The sequence below is a fragment of the Sus scrofa genome, chromosome 7 (genome assembly GCF_000003025.6).
Source record: "Sus scrofa isolate TJ Tabasco breed Duroc chromosome 7, Sscrofa11.1, whole genome shotgun sequence".
Lineage (NCBI taxonomy): Eukaryota > Metazoa > Chordata > Mammalia > Artiodactyla > Suidae > Sus > Sus scrofa.
Window position 1 is genome coordinate 34483151 of NC_010449.5, and position 22959 is coordinate 34506109.

The 22959-nt window shown below is 54.4% G+C and overlaps 1 protein-coding gene and 1 long non-coding RNA gene across 2 annotated transcripts in view; both read left to right on the forward strand.

Annotated features, from left to right (window-relative positions):
* On the forward strand, positions 339 to 9934 carry LOC110261514. The gene is made up of 3 exons (XR_002345701.1): positions 339 to 429; positions 6762 to 6833; positions 8982 to 9934. It is a non-coding gene; the product is annotated as an uncharacterized LOC110261514 (long non-coding RNA).
* GLP1R (glucagon like peptide 1 receptor) overlaps positions 14629 to 22959 on the forward strand; it is a 36578-nt gene continuing 28247 nt past the window's right edge. Inside the window, 2 exon segments of the mRNA NM_001256594.1 lie at positions 14629 to 14724; positions 22466 to 22562. Of these exon segments, the coding sequence (NP_001243523.1) occupies positions 14647 to 14724; positions 22466 to 22562 (175 nt within the window). The 5' untranslated portion in view covers positions 14629 to 14646.

Genomic DNA, 22959 nt, shown 5'->3' on the forward strand with positions numbered 1-22959 from the left:
AGACTGCAGAGGAGCAAGAGGAAGCTTCAGGGGTGAGAGATGCATTCTTTCTCTTGAGGGTGGTGGTGGTTTCACACGTGTCAAACTGTGCCAGGTTCTACCCTCTGAGCATGCATTTTACATTTTACTGTGCTTCAGTTATACCTCAATGAAACTGTAAAGAAAAGTTCTCCCTACAGCATGTGGTCCTTTCTTCGACCTCTGTGAGGACTCCTGTGGCCTCTCACCCCACCCCCAGGTAGGCATTGCTGCTCCTTCTGTATCTTGGTCGAAACTGAATGTAGCGATTTTCATCCTAGGAGTTACTAACAGGTGTCAGTCTCCTCATTCTAGAGCCAGCTCATTGAGAGCAGAGTCCGGCTTTGGGGCACCCCACAAATGTTGGCTGAGCGAAAGCATGAATGAACAGCAACTAACCCAGTTTGACCGGTAAGTATAGGCAGATGCTGGGGAAGGAGGGCGTGTCAGGCGGAAGCCGTGTTGGAAACTCGACGTAAGGACAGTGGGGAGCCCCTGGTGGTTCTGGACGATCTGGAGAGGAAGTGAGCAGGTCAGTGAGGAGGCTGTGCTCTGCACCCAACATGGTGAAGTGAGCATCAGGACGAGAGGGACCATGAGAATGGAAGAAAAGCAAGTCGTGAACGATGCGATGGAGGCAAAATCGGGGGATTCAGAACCTAAGTGGATGAGATGAGCAGTAGCAGGCTTAAAGATTCAGCAGTGAATAGCCTGGAGTGTCTAGTTGGATGTTTCTTCTGTTAGTACAATTTGACGAAAAGAGCTGTCTTCCTAGCCAAGTGTTTCTAAATAACTGACAGGACTCTGAAGGAAGATGAAGATCTGTGTGCTCACTCTTGGTCTCGACGAGGCCTGTGACTTAATAACACGTGTGCCAGGCACTGGTCCGAGCACCTGACATGAATTAACTCAGGTAGCCTCTATACCAACCCATGAGGTCTGATGTTATCATCTCCGTTTCACAGGCGAGGAAGCTGGGGCCCAGAGAAGTTAATAACGTGTTTCCAGGTTCTCCTGGCTGGTTGGGACCAAGCTGGGATTTGAACCCAGGCTGAATGGTTCCAGTCTGGGCTCTGATGAACTCTGCAGGGCAGTATTGTTTTTTCCTTGTCTTTTTTTTTTTTTCTTCTTTTTTTTAAAGCCGGAGTTGGAGTTCCCATTGTGGCTCAGCTCCGCACTAGCATCCATGAGGAGGCAGGTTCGATCCCTCGCTTCACTCAGTGGGCTAAGTATCCGGGTCACAGAGGTAGCTTGGATCTGGTGTTGCTGTGGCTGTGGCATATGCCTGCAGCTACAGCTCTGATTCGACCCTAGCCTGGGAACTTCCACATGCCATGAGTGCAGCCCTAAAATGCAAAAAAAAATACCAGAGTCTAATGGCATTGACCTCTAAAATTCATAATTGTGCATAGAGAATATTACATCTATGTTTCTCTGACTGGTTGATTTGAGCAGCTTTCATTATCTGGATGGAAAGGAAAACGTGCCTAGAAGAGAGACTGTCGGGCAAACATCAGCATTTGTATAGTGTGTAAGCAATTGTATGTGTCAAATTCAGAAATCTTGAAGGGAATTAGCAGGTTCATTTAACATGCTCTTTCTGGGCTTTCGTGCACATTCTAGATCAGCAGGTGCATTGTTAACAGGAAGGAGCAGGAGGAATTAGCTCTAGAATTAGAATTAGTCAAATGAGAGGACCTGAGGTCTGGTCCTGTGACACAGGCCCCGTTTGTAGGCTTCCTTGTCTCCATGCAAAAGAAGAAAGAGAAACTACTTTTAAAGAACACACTTAGCAGAGTTCCCATTATGGCTCAATGATAATGAACCTGACTAGTATCCATGAGGATGAGGGTCCGATCCCTGGCCTCATTCAATGGGTTTAGGATCCTGCATTGCCCTGAACTGTGGTTTAGGTCACAGACACGACTCAGACCCGAGTTGCTGTGGCTGTGGTGTAGGCCAGTGGTTGCAGTTCTGATTCAGCCTCTAGACTGGGAACCTCCATGTGCCACAGGTGTGGCCCTAAAAAGCAAAAATAAAGTAAAAATAAAATAAAGAACGCCCTTAGCAAAGGGCAAAAGAGAGCAGAAGTATGAAAAATAATTCCCTATCCTAAATGAAAAACAACAACAACTAGGGAACTCTGGGGAGATCCTTTCCGTTTTAGCCAAAAAAAGCCACTCACGGTTAAAGGAACTCAGTGACTTAATCCTAGATGTCTAACAGAATCTCCAGTGTTTTTAAAAGTTTTTAAAAATGGCTCTGCATTCCACATCCAAATAAGTCATAGGACAACACAGAGGGGAAAAGTTAGGACCTATAGCTTACATCCAAAAACGTGCCTCATCTTAACAAGGACTCCATCCAGGATTATCCAGGGTTGTGTAGATATTGACTGATGATCCTTTTCTATATTTGATAGAAATTGTCCACCCATTAAAAATACTAAACTTGTTGTGCCCTCTTTGTCTTGTCTTAGGTCAGGTTCTCTGGAAACAGACTCTGAGCTCAAGGTCTGAGTGTGGGGTTCCTGGAAACAGCCTCTGTGGGGGAGGGGAGGAGGCAGGATGGGGCAGAGGGAGAAGCTGGGCCACGATGTGGTCAGAGCAAAGGCCTCAGCCGCCCCTCAGAGGCACGGAGCAGGGATGGCCCTGCAGGCGGCCCCCCGGGAGCCGAGGGGTTGAGGGGGCCAGGCAGATGGAAGCATTTGCAGCCAACGCTGGACTAAGCCTTCTTCCCCTGCACTCCTACTCCTCTCCCCTCATCCTTTTCTCCACCTCCTTTGATCGGAACACAAATCATGAACATGTTTTCTCTTGGCTCCTTTTTATGGTCTCTTCTGAAGATCGCGACAACTTTGGCTAGAGTGTTTCTGACATCTGTAGGCAAGCCCACACCCCAAAGCGGTGGGAAAGAGACCTGAGGGGCAACTCCCGTCCCTTCCGAGTGGCTGCGGAAGCAGGGGTGCCTGCCTGAGGGCGCCCCCCACCCCCGCCACTGGGGCTGAGCGGAGCCTCTGGACAGATACTGAAAAGTCCTCCAAACACTCAAACACCTGAAATCTGAAAGCATCCATTCTTTTTTTATTTTTAATGATTTTTATTTTTTCCATTACAGCTGGTTTACCATGTTCTGTCAGTTTTCTTCTGTATAGCAAAGTGACCCAGTCACGCGTACACATATACATTCTTTTTCTCACATTGTCTTCCACCATGAAAGCATCTGTTCTTCATGGCTCTTTTTCTCACAGCCCTAAATTCCTAAGACTTTTTGAAAGGGACAGCTATATTCGGTCTTAGAAAAAAAAAAAAAAAAAAAAAAAAAGACTTCTGTACCTAAAGCATGTGGAAAAAAAGTTAGCGCACCCCATTGCTTCTCTCTTGCAGCCTCTGGCTTCGACTGCAAAAAGGAACCAGAGTCTTTGAACACTCAAGTCTTGATTCACAGTCTTCTGAGATAAATATAAATACTCTGCTCAAGAAATGAGATTGTTCTTCATCTACCCTGAATCAATACCAGTTCCTCAGAATCCGTAGTTATAGCAAGTTCTCCTAACCGCTTCCATTCTCCCCAAAAGGATCCGGGCTCTGTCCCCGGAGCTGGGCTTGCATAACCGTCCTCCTTGGGAGAGAGGGATGTGGCAAGCTGACAGGGTTCCAGTTGTTTCTTTATAAGCAATTTTAATTGAGCAGGTGTCCTCGGGGAGCAGGGAGGTTCCTCCTCGCCGCTTCGCACATGTGTTGCGCTGGCAGCTCCCTGCCTTTCCCGACAGAAGCCACCTCTCTTGACTCTGATTTCGACTCAGGCCGGGGCTGATTAATTAAAGCTCCTTCTCTCCATTTCCAGGCAAAAACCTCCTGTGACCGGGTGCAGATATTCAATGCTTAAGCTTCTAATTTCCTGGCACCTTCACAGCCTCTTCTAGATGGTGTTTATGAATGTGGGGCTCTTACTGACCAGATTCAGACTGTTTCTGTCCCCAGGAGCCCAGCTTCCCAGACATGGGCTTGGGGACTTCAACCTGTGTCTAAGGGGGAAGGACGCCCATCTGTCCTTTGTGGGTTTCCCGTATTCCTTCCTGGTCATGCAAACCCTTCCCCTTTCTGTTGTCGCTCTGCTACTGTCCCCGCAAAGGACAGCCAGTGTCCATGATGCTAAAAACCTGAATGAGAGGTTGCCAGAGAGATAGGAAATACTCTAGTCCATCTCTCTCTCTCTCTCTCTCTCTCTCTCCCTCCCCCTCCCCCCCACTCCCTCCCTCTCTCTCCTGAGCTAAGAACCAACTGTTTGGCATTTAGCTGGACCACGTCAGAAGCTTCGCCTGTTATGTGTCATCCTCTCTCCTGGGGAAAGCAGTCACTTTTAGTTTTTTTCCATGTGTGTGGAATTTTTTTAGAGCATAGACTCACTCTCTCTGCCTGGTCTGCTTTCTCCAGAAGCCCCAGCCAGTCCTTGGCAGCCTGCAGTCAGCTGTGGTGTTCCCTGGTGGGTCCCTGATCCCACGCTCCCCCCAGGTCCCTCCCTTGCTTGCAGAACCCCTTGGGACGGCTGGCCCCAGAGATGAGCAGATGCATTTCCTCATCTGGCCCTGCCCTTGCCTGTCAGGCTCCTTGGAGGGAGGGCCGGGCCTGGTGCCCGCATGAGGAAGGTCTGCTCACACTTCATTTGCTCACATTACCTGCTGTGGGGGCCATACCAGGGGAACAGCAGGTGGTCCCTTGGGACAGGCAGGCCCCTGCCAGCCCTAGAGGGTACAACTGCCAGCATCGGTCTGCAGTGCTGACAGTTCTTGTTCTGAGGAGGGCATGGGTGCAAAGAGGCCAGGGTGCTGCCAAGCCTTTCTCCTGACATCCTCTAATAGCGCCGGAAAGACTCCGGAGCCAATGGCCAGGTGGCACCAGCCTTCCACGGCGTGTGTCCCCCGACACAAAGGGTGTGAGCATTTCCTCTCTTCCGGGGAACAGGCTGGGTCCTTTTAAAGGTTGTCTTGGTTAGCATCATCTTTGCTTCCGGCATCTTCTTAGAAAACTCCGACTTGACTGACGCACAACATTTGCCACGTGCAGCCACGAGGAGGTCCTGCAGGTCCTCACTTCATTCTTGTCCAGGGTTCCTGGAGTAAGTGTCTCTAGGTCAATTTATATATTAATTTGTCACTTGGTGCATAATATTTAGCACTGCGATAAAAAAACAAATAAGCCTATCCTGTGAGGAATTGATTTTCCCTTCCACATCTGTTCACAGGGACGTAAATCTAAAGTTTTGCTATTTTAAAAGCCTCTCATGCAAACATAATCTAAAATTGCTAGGCTTTGACATTGGGCTTTTCTGTCAGAAGATGTTTATGAACCGGCTCCCCGAGGCCTGGCCACTCATCTTCTGCTTCCAGGCCCCAAAGACATTGATTCCCTCTTGAAGTCCTTTCCAACTCCATGCAAATCAATAGATGGTTTTGAGCACCTTTTGCGCACAAGCTCCACGCTAATCCTCAGGCGAGAGGCCCGAGGGCCCTGCCCTGAGGCGTGGACTCTAGCAGAGAACACAAGAGCCACAGGGCAGGCCAGAGGGTGGTCACCGTTGGAGATGAGGTGGGCATGGGAGTGCAGAGGGGAGAGCGTTGGCTTTCTTTGAGAGGATCAGGCAAGGCCCCGGGAGGAAGTGGAATTTAGGCTGAGCCATCAAAGATGGATGGGATTTGACCATAGGAAGTAGAGGCAACAAGCGCTTCGGAGCGGGGAGGGCACCGCCGGAGCCAAGGCAGGCTGACCACAAGACAACAACCACCATGACAACCAATCCGTTTGGCTGCAGCATGGGACACTCGAGAAGCAGAGCTGGGAGGACCAGGGAGAGTCAAGGCCACTTCGGGAATGACCGTGACGTTCCCTCATGTCTAGGTTTTGCAGTTGCCAAAGCTCTTCCACACACATCCTCTCTTTTGATTTTGACAAGCATCCCTCAGGGAGGCAATAGCAGGCTCCTCATACAGAAGAGGAAACGGACACTCAGAAAGTTGAGACAGTCTGCTTTAGGGGACAAAACAGAACAGCAAAAGCACCAGGGTGAGAGCCCAGGTCTCCCCACAGCTGACCAGGGTCTTTGTCCTGACCAGCTAATAGGAGGGAGCCTGCAAGAGAACTTGCTTTTGCAAAAGTCCCTGCCCGTACTGTCTGTCTGTGGAATTTCTGTTAGTTGGTTTGCTTTCAAGTTTAAACCTCTGATTTTTCTTCTTTATGGCCGTACTGCAGCATAGGGAAGTTCCCAGGCCAGGGATTGAATCCGAGCCACAGCTGCAGCCTATGCTGCAGTTGAGGCAGTGTTAGATCCTTTAACCCATTGTGCTAGGCCAGGGATCAAACCAAATCTCCAAAGCAACCCAAGCTGATGCAGTCAGATTCTTAACCCACTGCACCACAGTGGAAACTCCACGATTTGTCTCTTGTAAAAGCACCATGGGGTGGCCACCCCCATGCTCTGGTGTGGGTCAGTGAGTTTCTAATTAGGAGACATGGGGAACAGTCTCTTTCCAAAGGTCAGAGCTATGGGTCTTGGATGTGATATTGAAGGGGCCTTAGCAAAGCTGGCAGGGCTGGCAAAGACTTGCCATCATCAGCAGTTTCCTGAGCACAGGGGCTGAGACAATGCCTGGGGTGGGGGGTGGAGGGTGGGGGATGGGTAGCGGGGGGGGCGGGGAGGGCAGGAATGAGGCACATTAAGACAGTGACACTGTGTTGCATCACCAGGTCCGGCCTGCTGATCTCATTCCCCAGAAGTCCCACTGCCCGAGGATCACGAAGACCATGGTCTGGATGAAGGTCAGGATGATGGCAGGGGGTACCTCTTGGGCTGCTTGACATCCAGACTGACATGACTTTTTTTTTTTTTTTGTCTTTTGTTGTTGTTGTTGTTGTTGTTGTTGTTGCTATTTCTTGGGCCGCTCCCGCGGCATATGGAGGTTCCCAGGCCAGGGGTTGAATCGGAGCTGTAGCCACCGGCCTACGCCAGAGCCACAGCAACGGGGGATCCGAGCCGCGTCTACAACCTACACCACAGCTCACGGCAACGCCGGATCGTTAACCCACTGAGCAAGGGCAGGGACCAAACCCGCAACCTCATGGTTCCTAGTCAGATGCGTTAACCACTGCGCCACGACGGGAACTCCCAGACTGACATGACTTTTGAAGCCCCCCCTGGTTCCCAGCTTGCCTGAACCTGGTCTGCTGGCCAGCCTAGTCTGCTTTCATATAAACACGGTCTTCAGATCTTTGTCCTTGAGGGGCATCCCCAGAAAAATATCAGTGATCTCAAACTTGCTGATGGACAGAGAGAAGAGACCTGATCTTCACGTCCTGGCTCCAGGCAACCTGGCTTGATGACGGGGACACACTCGTTGTCCTCCATCTGCCTCCACAAGCTCGGGGGCCTCAGCCCTGCTCTGGACCTCAGATGGGACCTCAGTCCAGCCACTGCCAGAGCCTTCACGGCCTCAGGACCCTGGGGGCCTCCAGCCTCTCTCACAGCACCCACTGTCAGCCTTTGCCTCCGAGAAGTGTTTGTGCCTTTTTATGTGGCAGAAGTGCCGTGCTTGGGATTCATTCTGTGAGCCCCTCCCCCGAGGACCTCCCCCTGAGAGCACCTGGGTGGAAGGGGATTGGACGTCGGAGCCATTAGGTGCCAGGGAGGCTCATCAGCTTTGTTTGCCATCCCGTTTGGCAAATGAGCCAGAAACCAGAGCATCACCAAGTGCACAGACGGCGAGTGCTTTCAGAACAGGGAAGGAAGTGACTTCTGGGTGGCCTTGTGGGGGGAAACGAAACACACTGGGTCCTCAGAGAATGTGACCTGCGGGCAAAGCTGCAGGTCCACTTGGGGCCATATCTAGAGGTCAGCCCCAATAACGGAGGGAGATGCTGAGCTCCCTCCAACCCTAGGCCGGTCTCCAACGCCGAAGCATTATCGTGTCACTTGTCAGACCGGGCTGAGAGAAACGACCAGAAACAGAGGCAGAAACCTCTGGGCCTTGACCCTGTGGAGGTGGCAGAAGACATCTGCAGGGTCAGAGGTCGCATAGTCCCACAAGCCTGGATGCTGCGGCCCTGTCTGACGAGTGCAACCTGTGAGGTCTGGAGTGGCCCCCAGGTGCCTGCAGAGTCCAAGGTCAGAGAGCCAAGCATGGTGTGCAGGTTGCTGGGAGGAACTGGCCCAGAAACTTTTGGATTTTCCGTTTTGCATTTGTTTTCTATTATTCAGGAGAAGGGGATGAAGCTGAGAGAGAAGATATTGTCCAGCCTAAGTGTGCAGAGAGCATGTGATCCAAAAGGCTCCGGGCAAGAGTCAGGCCATTGCTCATCCTTCTGGCCTTGGGGGATGCTGACAGGCTTTACAGTGACCTTGACTCAGCCCTGGAGGTCATCCTGGCTCCTGAAAGCCAGTGAGAGCTTCCCCACCCCAGCTCAGAGCCATTCCTTTCAGAGTGAACTTCTGAGACCCACAGGGCCCTCCCCAGAACATTTCCTGCCTCAGCCTGTGAGGCTTATGACTGGTTGGTCTGAAGGATGCAATGGCTGGGGGGGTGGGGAACAGCTGGGGGGAGTTTGCCAGAAAGAGGTTGATGCTGATGGGCCTGTCAACATGTCAGTTTGGGAACACCTCTTATTTTATTTTATATACATATTTTTAGGGGCACACCCGCGGCATTTGAGAATTCCCAGGCAAAGGATAGAATCGGCGCTGCATCTGCCAGCCTGCACCACAGCCATAGCAAACCCAGATCTGAGCTGGATCTGTGAGCTATGTTGCAGCAATAACAGATCCTTAACCCACTGAGCAAGGCCAGGGATCATTCTCGCATCATTATAGAGACTATGTCGGATTCTTAACCCGATGGGATGGAACGGGCGGGAACTCCAACACCTCTGATGTTAGACCTTGGTTGACAGTTTCATTTCTCATTTTGGTCACAGTGGGTTTCTCAGCCACAAGGAAACATTGAAAGATTACAATGGGAAGCTGTGCGCTGCTTCCTTTCCACTTGACTTCCAGATGTGTGAAACTGGGCGAGCTTCCTCTTTTCCTGCAGAGCTTGAATTCTGTGAAGGGGCAGTGTGGGCTCTGTCAGAACCACGCCCTCCACGCCCCCCACCTTCTCTCCAGAGAAAAGGCAAACAAGTGTGAACAGCCAGGAGGTGAAGAGGAGACAGCCAAGAACAAATGCGAGCCACAGCCACACAATCCCCTTTGCGGGCTGCTGTCCACAAAGGGGAGGATGAGACGGACCCCAAATGAGGGGCCTCATTCACCTCCTGCAGCTACAAAGAGGGGACCTTCAGAAGCCCTCTGCCTGGACTAGCTCGCCCCGCCCCCCACCCCCACCCCTGCTCTGTCTGTCCTGGTAGATTAAAGGTGGTGACGGCGATGTGATGGACAGCTCCCAGACCTCAGTGATGTCACATGATACAATCCAGGGCGGGTCACAGGAAACTGCTCCACGCAGGCCTCCAGGGACCCAGGCTCCTTCTGTCTTGTGGTTCCACAGTCCCCGGGGCCGTGGAGTTCTCTGCTGGACCATCTGTGTCCAGCTGAAAATGTAAGAGGAGAGAGGCCGGAGGATTATGTGGAAGGTTTCCTAGGCCAAGGCTGGAGGGGCCTATACCACCTTCCTCCACATGAAGCATCAGGGGGACGGGGAGATGTGGTCTCCAGGCGTTAGAGGCTGAACTGTGTCCCCCTCACCCCAAAAGATATCTTCAAGTCCTAACTCTCAGTATCTTAGAACATGCCTTGTTTGGAAATAGGGTCTTTACAGAGGTGATCAAATTAAAATGAGGTCATCAGAGTGGGTCCTAATCCAACAGGACCAGTGTCCTTATCCAAAAGGAAAATTTGGGAGTTCCCACTGTGGCTCAGCAATAACAAATGAGACAAGTATCCATGAGGATGTGGCTTCAATCCCTGGCCTCGCTCAGTGGGTTAAGGATCTGGTGTTGCCATGAGCTGTAGTGTAAGTGGCAGACACAGCTTGGATCCTGAGCTGCTGTGTCTGTGGCAAAGGCCAGCAGCTGCGACTCCGATTCAACCCTAGCCTGGTATGCTGCAGGTGCTGGCCCTAAAAAGACCGGAAAAAAAAAAAAAAAAAAAGAAAAGAAAAAAGAAAATTTGGACTGGACATAAAGTATCCAAAGACAAGTTGAAGACACAGGGAAAATGCCATCTAGAAGCTAAGGATGCCTAAGGCTGCCAGAAGCTAGGAGAGAGGCCTGGACCCCTCAGAGGGAACCAGCCCTGAGCACACCTGGATTTCAAGCCTCCAGAACTGTGAGACCTTTCTGTTATTGAAGCCACCTTGTTCGTGACAGCTACCCCAGGAAACTAACCTACCGGCTCTGAGGAGCATTCGGCCAGCCCTGCTACACAACCTTCTCGTTAAAGGAAGGGACACCTATCCCCTCACGGGTGCGACCACTCACCACTCTCGCCAGGACGCTGTCCCTCCCTGGGCTTTTCTCTCACCTTCTCCCACTGCTGACACCAACTCTCAGGACCTTAGAACATGACCTTGCTTGGAAATAGGGTCTTTTCAGAGGTGATCAAGTGAGAAGCCCAGGGGAGGCCAAGGGAGCCACAGTCATTTCTGGCCTGAGTCCCCAGGTGGAGAAGAGAAAGGAATTTTGCTCTTTTCACCTCATTTTCCCCCCGTTGTCCTTGTTCCACAGGGGCACAAAGTCTGTGATCTAAAGCAAATCCTCTTACAGGACTCAGTTTCCCCTCCTGTAAAGGGGGAGTGACCCCACTGACTTGTCTCTCAACAGAAGAGTCAGGAAAACGGTCTTTGACACTTTGTGCTGCATCCCCTGCCCAAGAGATGCAGCTCAAGAGGCTATAAATCTTCCCCAGCTGACGGCCCTGGGGCTAAACAGGACCCAGCACCAGGGCATAGGGATGGTTTGACAACACTCTGCTCCAGCCAGCCTCCTCCCTCCCCAAGACCTGGGGGGCTGCCTGTAGCCTCCTGGACAGGGAAGGGACAAGGGGCTAAGCTGAAGCCCCGGGCATTCTCAGCCGTACCTGCTGCCTGGCGAGGCCTGACCCAGCCGGCACTGTGACAGCCAGGAAGACTCATCGGTGAGTCCATTGGCCAAGGACTTATCGGTGCCAGGTTCTGGGCCAGTGCTGCTTCTCCTCATCCAACAGCGCTGTGAGGTGCGCCTGGTTGTGCCGTATGTGCGGGATCTGGGTGGGTCACATCCAGGCTCTCTTGACCCCTCCTGGGCTGGTTACACCACGACTTTGCACTTTGGGGTCCCCGTTTGTAAAATGAGGATTAAAATGATCCCACTGCACAACCCGGGGTTGCTCCCAGAAGGGCAGAGGGCAGAGGGCCGGGGGCAAGGAGAGAAGCAGGAGTGAAGGGTGGAGCCCTTACTTCAGGGGCAACCCCATCGCCCCATGACTAACTCCTTCATGCCTGGGAGCCGCTGGCAGAAGACAGACTCCCGGGCCCTCCTGGGCCTCTGCCTTCTCCTGGCAGCAATCTCCAGACTGCCCTGGTGACGACCAGGCTGAAGGCAGTGGTGAGCATTAAATGGAATGACACCGCTGCCCACCTGCAGGCAGGTGCCCAGTGGTTGTTGGTCTTTATTATTATCCCCATTTTACAGATTGTGAGGCCAAGGCTCAGATGTTCAGTGAGCGATTGAGCTGGATGTGAACCCGGGACTGACATAGCCTAAGATCTGGCTGCAGGGGGGTGTGTGTGTATTTATTCTTGGCTCCTCTTCATCTGCTCTGCCAGAGGGGGATATGGTCTTGAGCTTTGGAAAATAAACAAGCTTCTTAGGAACTTGGAGCTTGGAAAGGAAGCTGAACAATATGGACAAGAGACACCTGTCCTTCTCAAGAGCTCTTTCTGCTCTCCCCACCTCCCCCTGCTTCCCCCTCCCTCCCTGCTCACTCCTCCCAAGTGAAAGACTCTGTTCTGCCCACTGGCCAGGTCTTCCTACTAAGGAGAGAGGGTCCTCCTCCAGGGACAAAGGAGGCAGGGTGGCCCACCCTGGGCGCCAGCTCCACGGGTCCAGAGCCTCGCAGCATCTTCCTCAGGTGCACACACCAGTTGCTTCCCTTCCGTTTCTGAAGATAATCTGAAAACCAAGTTTTCTTAGCGGAGACTGAAGGTACCCCACTTTGGGGTCACGGGAGAAGCTTTGGGCATGGGGGGGTAGGGAGCTGGAGGGGAACCCTGGGCTTTGGAGAAAGGGGTCACAGGGCAGTTGTGATGGGCAGGCTGAGCTGGAGCTGTGCTCTGTCCTGCACCAGCCTCGGGGGCAGGTGGATCTGGGACGAACCCCAGCATGGCCCTATGAGCAGCTCACTTGTCCTCCCTGAGCCTCAGTCTACTCATCCATAAAACAGGCATAATAGAACTCGCTCATCAGACTTGAAGAGATCAAGGCACACAGCATCAGCAGTGCCTGCCCCAGGGTGGGGACTCAGTGCATCGTAGTTATTGATTTTGTTCATGGTTATTGTCTAGTGGGAGTCCACCCCTTTGAATCCCTGTTCTTAGAGAGCTCTGCCCTCTGCTCTGGGGGGCTTGTCTCAGTGCACCTGGGCTGCTATAACTGTGTCATAGACGTGACGGCTTACAAACATCAAACACTTCTTTCTCAGGTTTCTGGAGGCTGGAAGTCCAAGATCATGGCACAGGTGGATTTGGTGTTTGGTGAGAGCCCACTTCCTGGTTCATCGATGACTGTTTTCTCTCTGTGTCCTCACAGGGTGGAATTAGGGAGGGGGGCTCTGGGGTGTCTCTCTCACTTTTTTTTTTTTTTTTTTTGCTTTTTTAGGGCCACAGTTATAGCATATGGAAGCTCCCAGGCTAGGGGTCAAATCGGAGCTACAACTGCCGGCCTACACCACAGCCACAGCAATGCGTTTGCCACCTATACCACAGCTCATGGCAATGCAGGATACTTGACCCACTGAGTGAGGCCAGGGTGAAACCATATCCTCATGGATCCTAGTTGGGTTCTTTTCTACTGAGCCACGGTGGGAACTCGCACTCTCTCTTCTTTAGCCACACCATGGCATATGGAAGTTCCCAGGTCAGGGATTGAATCCCTGATGCAGTTGCAACTTATGCCATAGAGCCCTTGGTCCTGCCACTTTTATTAGGGGTTTTCTGTCACTTGCAGCTGAACAAGCTAATCCTAGCATCACATAAGGTGACTGTCAGACTGACTTCCAGGCAGAGGAGGAAATAGACTCTCAGGTAGTGGAGGTAGAGCTTGCTGGAGAGGAAGTTTTTTGTTTGTTTGGTTTCCATTTTTTTGTTTTTGGATGCCCCATGGCATATGGAGTTTCCAGACCAGGATCAGATTTAAGCTGCATTTGTGACCTAAGCCATAGCTGAGGCAATGCCGGATCCTTAACTCACTGTGCCTGGTTGGGGATTGAACCTGAGTCCCAGTGCTCCCAAGATGCCTCCAATCCTGTGGTGCCACAGTGGGAACTCTAGGAGAATTTCTCTTGCTGAGTGGGATCCCCTGGTCTTCCCCCCCACCTCCTCCCCCCCCCACCTCCTCATCCCTTCGGCTCCCACAGACTCCCTTTCCCTGTGGAATGATCCAGGCATGCCCCATGGTAGGTCTAGGGCTGGGCGCTGCTGCCCTCCTCTTCCCAACAGTGGTATCAAGCTTCTTTTTTTTTGGGGGGGGGGTGCTGCCAGCTTTTGCTGCTGGCACTCCTGCTGGCTTTGGGGAACATGGAAGTCAGCGTTTTCTTGGCACTGCCTCCCACTGCCTGGTTGAAAGTGAATTTGTGCCCCACCTGCCCCCTCCCTGGCCTGCACTGTGTTTGGGGTTGGGGATGTGGGGGGTATAAAGGGAGGTAAAACACAAAGTGCCCACGAAGCCGGGAGACCAAGATGCAGGAGGCACAGAGGGCAGGCTTGGGCACACGGGATCACATGAACACAGGGGTTATAAGAGCTCAGGGATTCAGAGCAGGGGCCATGGGGACTGTGGGAGTGGGGGGAACCTCCAGACCCTCCCCACCGGCAGGGTTCCACTGACCCACTTGTCGTTGTCCCCCCATAACCTTGGCTGTCCCAGGGATGTCTGTGGGACAGAGCCCAGGAACGAGGAGAGGACCTGGGGACGGTGTAACCCCACCGGGTGGCTCTGTCCAGCTGGTCAATCACAGCGCTTAGGGCTATACTTTCCGAAAGGGTCTGACTGGCAGTGTGACCTTGGCCAAGTCCCGAGCGCTCCTCAATCTCCTTTGGGGAACCCTGCTCGGCTGGGGGTGGTTTGGCTTTCCTTAGCGGGGGAGCCTGGAGGAGGTCCGGGGGCGAGGTAGGGGCCGCGCTCGGAGCGGGCGCCGGGCTCCTGCGCTCCCCGAAGCCGAAGCCGGGCGCGCCCGCCAGGAGCGTTGGGCCCCGGACCTCCCGGCCGGGACGGCCTGGCCCAGGGGCCTCCGGCGGCCGGGGCGCGAAGCCAGGACCCGCCCGGCCCCCCCTGCAGGCGGGGCGGCCCCGCGCCGGCTCCTCCCCCGGCGCCCGCGCCGCCCGGGCTCCGTGGCCGCGCGCCGTGCCGCAGGTGGCAGCGATGGCCCAGTCCTGAGCGCCCCGCCATGGCCGGCGCCCCCGGGCCGCTCCGCCTGGCTCTGCTGCTGCTCGGGGCGGTGGGCAGGGCCGGCCCCCGCCCCCAGGTGAGACCCGCGGGCCCCGGGGCCGGGGAGGTGGCGGCTCGGGCTGCGGGCGCGGCGTCCCGGCAGCGGCGGCGGCTACTTGAGCGAAACTCTGCGACCGCGGGCGGCGGGAACCCGAGCCTCGGGGGAGTGGGGCGCCCTCGGCTGGGTGGCCGAGGTGGGGCTTCGGACGGCGAGCGACTCCCCCCGCCCCGGCCGGGCGCCCCTTTCCTGGCCGCCCAGGGTCCCTCAGCCCGGCCACCAGCTGTCCCGCGGCCGCTCTGCGCTGACTTCCGCGCCGCATTTCCCCCGACCACTTCGCCAACTCCGTGTCCCTCAAACCCGTGCCCGCGGCCGGCCATAGCCCGAGCGTCCGAGCTCCTCTCTCCCGTTCTGCCCCGACCCCTCCCCGCCGTGCCGGCGCCCCCAGCCGCCCCTGCTCCCTGTCTAAGACCCTCTGGGAAGGCGGGGAGGCCACGGTGTGGACACCCAGCTCCATTCCCCCCCTCATCAGCCCCCATCACTGCCTTTTTGACTCATAGCCCCAGGGACCCTGCGGTGGCAGCTTGGTGTCCTTCCTCCTGACCTCCCAGATGGAACTTGAGTGCCCCCCCATCCCAGGCCTGGCGGAGGACACGTAGAAGGCTCCCTGTTCCTGTGAGAGCAGGCATGTCCCCCTCACACAGTCGCGGACACCCCCGTTTTGGCCCCCTTTGGTGGTCCACATGCACCAGAGCTCATACTGGGACACGTGGAGACACCTTGGCCTCCCAGATGCCCTTGGAGAGCTGTCGCAGGGGGACCCCTGCAGCCCCTCACTGCATTTCCTGCCTCCAGGCTCCTGGGCCGGGGGTTTGGTCAGCCTGTTTTAGGGGAGGGGAGTTGTCTAAAGATACTGTGAGATGCCTGTCCCTTGCCAGGGTGCTGTCTTTGCCCATGACCTCGACTCATCCCCAGAGCTGAGAGCTGTGGGGAGTGGGCTTGTACAGGCCTTGGCATTGTCCCAGTGCAGGTGGGAGGAGGGATCTTTGGTGGAGAATCCAGATGTGGACAGATGTATCTCCCAGCTAAGGTTCCTGCTCTTCTTCAGCCCCTCTGCTTTTTTTTTTTTTTCAGACTCATTCCCTCCCTCTCCCTGTCCCTCAACCCCTAGACGCAGGACACACCTTGCTCCACTGCACCATCCCCCCACTGTTCAGCCAGGCCTTAGCTTCCCTGGTGTCCATCGGATCTTCTGGGAGCCAGGACTGCAGACCCACCATGCAGTTCTCTCTCCCCTTTACCCCCTCCTCTGACTGGGAGGGCAGGGGGTCAGGGAGCCCCTGCTGCCTGGTCGCAGCTGCTCCAGGCCAACTCTGCCGGCCCAGTTTGGACTGAGGGGAGAGGAGAGATGCTGTCTTCTGTCTTCTCCCCAGAGTTCCTTTGCTCAGAGGAGCCAGGCTCCTTGAACCTACCCTTTCTTCTGACCCCTCATTCCTCAGCTCTGGGCTGAGGCCAGAAGCCCAGCATCTTGGGGCTACAACAGTCCTGGCGTGACGGAGAAGGGCAGGATGAGCCAATCTGTAAGCAGAGAGAGGGAGCCTTAGGGGGCACCCCTCTCTACCGGGGTAGGGGGGTGGCCTGAGCATCCTTGGCCCAGAAGATCTGAGTGACAGGCTTTGGGGTCAGACTGCAGTCATTGCCGCACAACCAACCTCATGCCCGCGGGTAAAACTCTAAACAATGGTGAATGTTGCATTCTAGTTTCTGTTCCTGAGATCAGCAAGACTTGGTCACTCCCTCCATGTCACTGCTGGGGGGCAGGGGGTACAAATATCAGAAAAGGAGGTGTAAGGTGACCCAGCTGTTCAGGAGCAGAGAGGAGAAAGGGGGCCGGGGAGGGGCTGGTGACCTGCCTGCCCAAGTGGGACTGAAGGGGAAACGGAGTGAGCGGGGCTGGCTGGGCTGGAGGGGGTGCAGGCGCAGCGTGGCTGAATGGACCTCTGAAGAAGGGGACCTGGGCCACTCCTTCATTGTTTCTGGGAAGGACCATCCCTCCCCTATTCCTTCCCGCCTCCAAGACCCCTGTGAGGGAGCTGGTCTACCGAGGGCCCGGCCAGGCTTTGACACCCAAATTAGAACCAGCCAGAACTGGGTTCAGATATCCGGTCTGCAGTTAGCCGGTGATCTTGGGTGGAACCCGGACCATCCCGAACCTCAGTTTCCTCATCTGTAAATAGGGATCCCAGCCCTGCTCCTGGGGTTATGGAGAGGATTGAGACTCTGGATCCCTGAAACGGCAGCTTCAGTCACTTGGACGACTGACACCCCTTGTCCTTAGGAATCTGGAAGCGTTCTCGAGGGCAGCAGAAGAGGGTTGGGGTGGGGAGCTGTGGGAGGCCCGGTGCCTCTGCGCCCTAGTGAAGGGTAAATGGGGTCCAGGGTGCGAGGGGGTCAGCGTGGACTTTGGTCCTGAGCTGGGCTCCCTCCTAGACATGGACTCCAGTGGGGCCAGAGCAGGAGCAACCAAGAAACTACATCCTGCCCTTGGATGCTGGCTCTGAGGAAAAACAGGCCTTTCCTCAGCTGCAGCCTGCTCCGCAGGTTCCCGTGTGTGTGTGTGTGTGTGTGTGTGTGTGTGTGTGTGTGAGAGAGAGAGAGAGAGAGAGAGAGAGAGAGAAAGAGCTAGAGAGATGCAGAAATGCAGAGATAGGGGCAGGTAGAGAGAAACACAGAGAGGTGGCCCGTGTGAGCCCCGGTTTCTCTGTATTTGTTCGTGACCCAGTGTGTGACAGTCTGCCTGCGTGTGAGTCTCCGTGTGTGGAACATAGCAGCATGCCACTGTGTGTCCAACAGTGTATGTGTGTTTGTGACCCCAAGTGTGATTCTGCATCTGTGGGAAGGTCTGTGTGTGAGAGAGAGAGGCATCTTAGTGTGTGAATGGGTGTCTGCCAGTGTGTGTCCGTGTGTGGATGAGAGACCGCGTGCTTGTGACAGAATGTGTGGCTGTTTCTCTGTATCTATGCCTGTGACAATGTGACTTGAGCACATGTCAGGGTGTGTGTGTGTATACATGTGTGTACCTGACTGTGTATTCGTGTGTGGGAGAGAGACTCCATGTCCTGTCTTGTGTGTAAGCATGTGTGTGATAATGTGGGTGACAGTGTGCCCACATGAGGGGTCTGTTCTTGTGAGAACGTGTGTGTGTTGTCTTCCTCCCCCTGCCCTTCTGCTTGTGTATCTGGAGTCTTTAATAAAAAAAAAAAACAAAACCGAGGCCAAGTGCCCAGAGTCCGGCAGCCCCATCCTGGCTCTGGAGGTGGAGCGAGGAGGAGGCGGGGGCCCTGGAGGAGCCGCGGGGAGGGTGCAGGGCCGCATCAGTTGGGAGGCCCGAGAGTTGTCACTGGAGCCCGCTTTTTCCTTTGGGGAGGTCTTCTCCCATATTTCCCACTTCCGTGGCTTCCCTTTCCTCCCTCCCCTCAATCAAAAAGGCTCCCAGAGTCAGAAAGAATCTGATGCAGAATCACACCGAGAAATGACACTGTAGAAATGACACTTCTCACTTCCAACACTGCCTGCTTGGACAGGGCTGGGTAATTCCTAAAGGTTTTCACCTGCTTCATCTTGCAGGCTTTATACAGGGACTCTGAGGAGAACGCGATGCCCATTTTACAGATGAGGAAACTGAGGCCCTCGAAGATTCGTGTGTGTGGGCCCTCCAGCCCCACATTAATAGACAGAGCTGGTGTTTAAACGGACCCCTTGAGGCTCTCTGCCCAGTGCTGTCTCCCACACACCTCTCCCTCCTGGCGTCCTCTTTCTCACCTCCTGCTTCTTCCCCAAACTCCAGAATCTGGGAGAGTCCCTCTCCTTACTGTAACCTCTACCCCAGGCATTGTCCCCATTCGCCTGCCTTCACCCGCCTCAGGGAGATCCCATGAGGCCTGGCAGGTCCTGATTCTACAAACTGCCCTCTGCCCTCACCCTGGTCCCTTAGACCCCCATGCTGTCCCGGCCACCTCTGCTGCCTGTGAAGGGCAGGGGCTTCTACTGCGTCCTCCCTACCACCCAGCACCCCCAGCCCCTCCTCACCAGGCGTGGAGCGGGGATTCACATCACGGGAGGAGGGAAGGGGGGGAGCTGGTGTGCAGGCCCTTCCTCCTCCTGGTCCCTGCCCTTCGGGCGCCGTGGCCCGAGCATCCTCACTGAGCTTTGCTACTGGCTCGTCTGCTGCTCGAAGATGTCACAGATTAAGCAGAATGATCAGTCCTTGGCCTCGTTTCCTCCTGCTGGGAGTTCGTTGATCCTAGAAATGGGGGGGGGGTGGCACCCTGACTCCCCAGGACTCCTGGCTGTCCCGTCCACTCTGCCCTCTCCCATAAAAAGCAGAATTCGAGGACAGGGTTGTTGACTTTGAGGTTTCCATGTGCCAGGGGCCGTTCATTAACTCACTTAATCCTCACAGCAATCCAGGGGAGGAAGGCATGGTTGTTATTCCCAATTTGTACGGGTCTAAGCTGAGGCTGGGGGTTAAAATTCTTGCACAAGATCACAAACTTCAATTACAGGAGAGCCAGGGTCAGGGCTCTTCACGCTTCTCCATGTACCTGTGTTCACTTGAGCTCCTGGGCCCTGTCACACTGGGTGACCCCAGCCTTGTTCCGGACCAGAGTCTCACATCTGCCCCAGGCCCTGCGCACTGCTCTCTCCCTGGCCCAGAAAATCCCCCTGAACCTCAGTCCAAGGCTTTCTTCTGCTTGCTCACTGGAGCACAGCATTCCCCACCTCTCTCCCTTTGTTCCTGCTCGGCCCTCCTGCTGAAACGCCACCCTCTGCCTTTGCTAGTGCCAGTCTCTCCCCTCCACACCGCTGCTTAACCCCCAGCTCCTGGCCCCCAGAGTCCCCCCAGGGGCCCTGCCCTGGCCACTCCCTGAGCACTTTCACTGCTGCCTTCACTGTTGGGTCCTAAAGAGCATTTGAACCCCCCTCCCCCGCCCCCACTCCCCAAATAGCCAGACAGCTCTCTCAGGCAGGGCTCTGTCATTCATCCTGTGCTCTTCATGTCCCCCCACCATGTCCCCACCTCACAGAGGCTGGCACAGCATGACCTCCGTAAATGCCAGGCAGGGAGAGGCCAGAGTTCCAGGTAATTTGTGTGTTTGGGGCGAGGGGGATGCAGTGAGCAGTATTTGGAGAATTTCAGCTTCTGCAGGAAGAAGACAGAGGACCTGTATTGTCAGGAAGCTCTTTATCTAAGGGGGAGATACACCCCTGCCTCAGGGAGCCCCCATCTGAGGGGGAGACAGAGCCCTGCCCTCAGAGAACCCCGGTCTGAAAATAGTTTCATGTCTGAAGCTCTGCTCAGAGCAGGTGACAGGGCTGCCTCTACCTTTTTTTTTTTTTTTTTTTTAATTAAAAAAAATTTTTTAATGATTTTTATTTTTTGCATTACAGTTGGTTTACAGTGTTCTGTCAGTTTTCGACTGTACAGCAAAGTGACCCTCTGTCTTGAAGCTCCTAGGGCTGTCCTTCTGGTGCTGTCTTCAGCCTTTAACTACCCACCATCCCTCCCCCCGCCCCGCCCCCCAAGACTTCTGGTTTCCCTGGGCTTCCTCATCCACACTTTCTGCCCAGACACACCTTCTGCCCCAGTTCCCAGCAGTGACCTTGCTTCCTGCCTGTTTTCCTCCTAGAAAGAGATCACGGGCCGTTTCTCCCAGGTCTCCCTGCTTCAACCAGCAGCTGCATTCAGGGCAGGAGGAGAAGGAAGGGGGATAGGAGTCGAGGGACTGATCCCCCAGGACTGGCTCTAGCGGAAACGGTGCCAGACCCTCAGTTGTAGCTAAAATCATGACACTGCCTTCACTGTTGTATTTGATCCCTTGTGTGTTTATTTATTAAACAAATACACTTGACCTTTGCCCTCAGAAGAGCACTGTCTTTCAAGTAGCTCTACCTGTGGCCTCAGCACACTTACTCTAAGAATGTGGCTGGAGCTGGTCTCCTCCTTGGGTCTTCCTCGGCGGCCAGGGAAGAGCACAAGACTGCCTTTGTCTTTATGGGAAGTGTCTTTTAAACCAGGATTCACTTTACACCTTGGCAGGATTACCTAGAAACCAGATCCACTGTGCCTAGGGCACCACCAATCAAGGGCGCAAGCTTCTAAAAAGAAGCTTTTTTTTTTTAAGAAGCTATTTTATTTTTTTGTCTTTTCTGGGGCCGCACCCATGGCACATGGAGGTTCCCAGGCTAGGGGTCTAATCGGAGCTGTAGCTGCCAGCCTACGCCAGAGCCACAGCAACGCGGGATCCGAGCCGCATCTGCGACCTACACCAGAGCTCACGGCAACGCCAGATCCTTACTTAACCCCCTGAGCAAGGCCAGGGATCAAACCCGTAACTTCATTGTTCCTAGTCGGATTCGTTAACCACTGAGCCATGATGGAACTCCTAAAGAAGCTATTTTAATTTCAGCACACATATATACTTTTGTGATTTCAAGAAGTGAAACTTTGTTTTAAATTATGTATAGGTCCTAAATTTTATACTAGGGGCTCCCTGGTCATTTTAGTGTCTACAGCCTCTAAATGGGGAATATTTATAATCTTAAGCCGGTTCAGGAAAAAATACAACTAAAAAAGAAACATAGTCCCAAGACACATCTGAAGGAAGTTCACTAAAATGTTTGGAAAGGAACAATTCTTGCTCAGCTGAGTTTGCATGGGTCTCTACTAAAAAGCCAGTTCTGTTCTGAAAATTGAGGTACATATCCCTTGACTGACAGATAGGGGGGACCCCTCCCATTGCAGGGCCCATCCCCCTGTTCTGGAACTTTTCTGATCCCTTCGCCCATGTCCCCAGGACTTCTTCTCCAGTTGATAGAAGCTGGGCTGAATACTTGATCTGGGTTGTTATGCTGGTAGGAACTGGTGGGGGATCATGCTGGCCTCCCAGGTAGCAGACTTGCCTCTGGCAGGAGGGATGCTGGGGGAAGCTCTGCAGCACTGAAGGCCACACAGCCCATGCTCTCCCGTACTCCGTCACAGCCACTGAGCTGGGTGACTCCAGGTCCCAGCCTTAGCTCTGCTCCTTGGGGTGCTGCCCCTCTCCCCGCCTTGCCTTCATGTCCCCTTCTAGAATGGTGGATGAAAGTGTGAGAACCTCGCAGGCCGGCTGACTGGGTGCTGGAAAGGAGCCTGTGCAACCACAAAGCCCAGGGCCCTCGGGAACTCCCTCTCCTGGGCGAGGTCAGCAGGGACGAGACACACTGTCCCCTCCCCCCTCACGCACATTCCCCCCCCCCCAGCCCCCAGCGTCCTTTCAGTAGCCACTGGCTGGACACTACGCACAGGGAGGATAAAGATGAAAACATGGGTCTGGTCGTCACCCCCTTGTCTTTGTTTGTTTGTTTTTTTAGGGCTGCACCCATGGCATATGGAGGTTCCCAGGCTAGGGGTCTAATCGAGGGCCACAGCCATAGCCACAGCCACAGCCACAGCAATGCCAGGGCCGTGTCTGCGACCTACACCACATCTCATAGCAACTCCGGATCCTTAACCCACTGAGCGAGGCCCGGGGTCAAACCTGCATCCTGTTGGATGCTAGTTGGGTTCGTTAACTGCTGAGCCATGATAAGACCTCCCTGTCACCCCTTTTCAGAGATAGCCAGAGCCTGTGGCATTTAGGATCCTAAGGTGGATGTTCAAGAAACCGAATGTTCGAGGTAAAAGAGGGTAAAAGAGAGGCTGGCTGGACTCAAGGGGCCCCCTTTTCTTTCTTGCCAGGGCACCACGGTGTCCCTCTCAGAAACAGTGCAGAAATGGCGAGAATACCGACGCCAGTGCCAGCGCTTCCTGACTGAGGCTCCACCCCCTGCCACAGGTGAGTCCAGGTAGGGCCCTGACCTAACCTGGCTGGGCCTCGTTTGCCTCTCCAGGGCGCCCCATATGCCCTGTGCCCGGGGGTGGGGGGTATCCTTTTGCTGCCATATTCCCTGTGCCTCCTCGGGAGCAGGGACCTGGCCTTTCCTCCTCAGCACTGCCTGGCCTGTGCAGGGGCAGGAGGCCCAACCCACTACTTATAGGAGTAAATGTTTGGGGGGACTCTGGGGGGGCATCATTTAAAGAGCAGAGGGTTGGAGCCAGATAGGCCTGGGTTCTAGTCCCAACCTGCAGCCATGACCCAGGGACAGAGGAAGGTCATCTCAGCCTTGAGAGCTACCATCCCCCTCCTTGGGGGGGAACTTAAGAATAGGCCCACATGGATCATTTATTGAGCA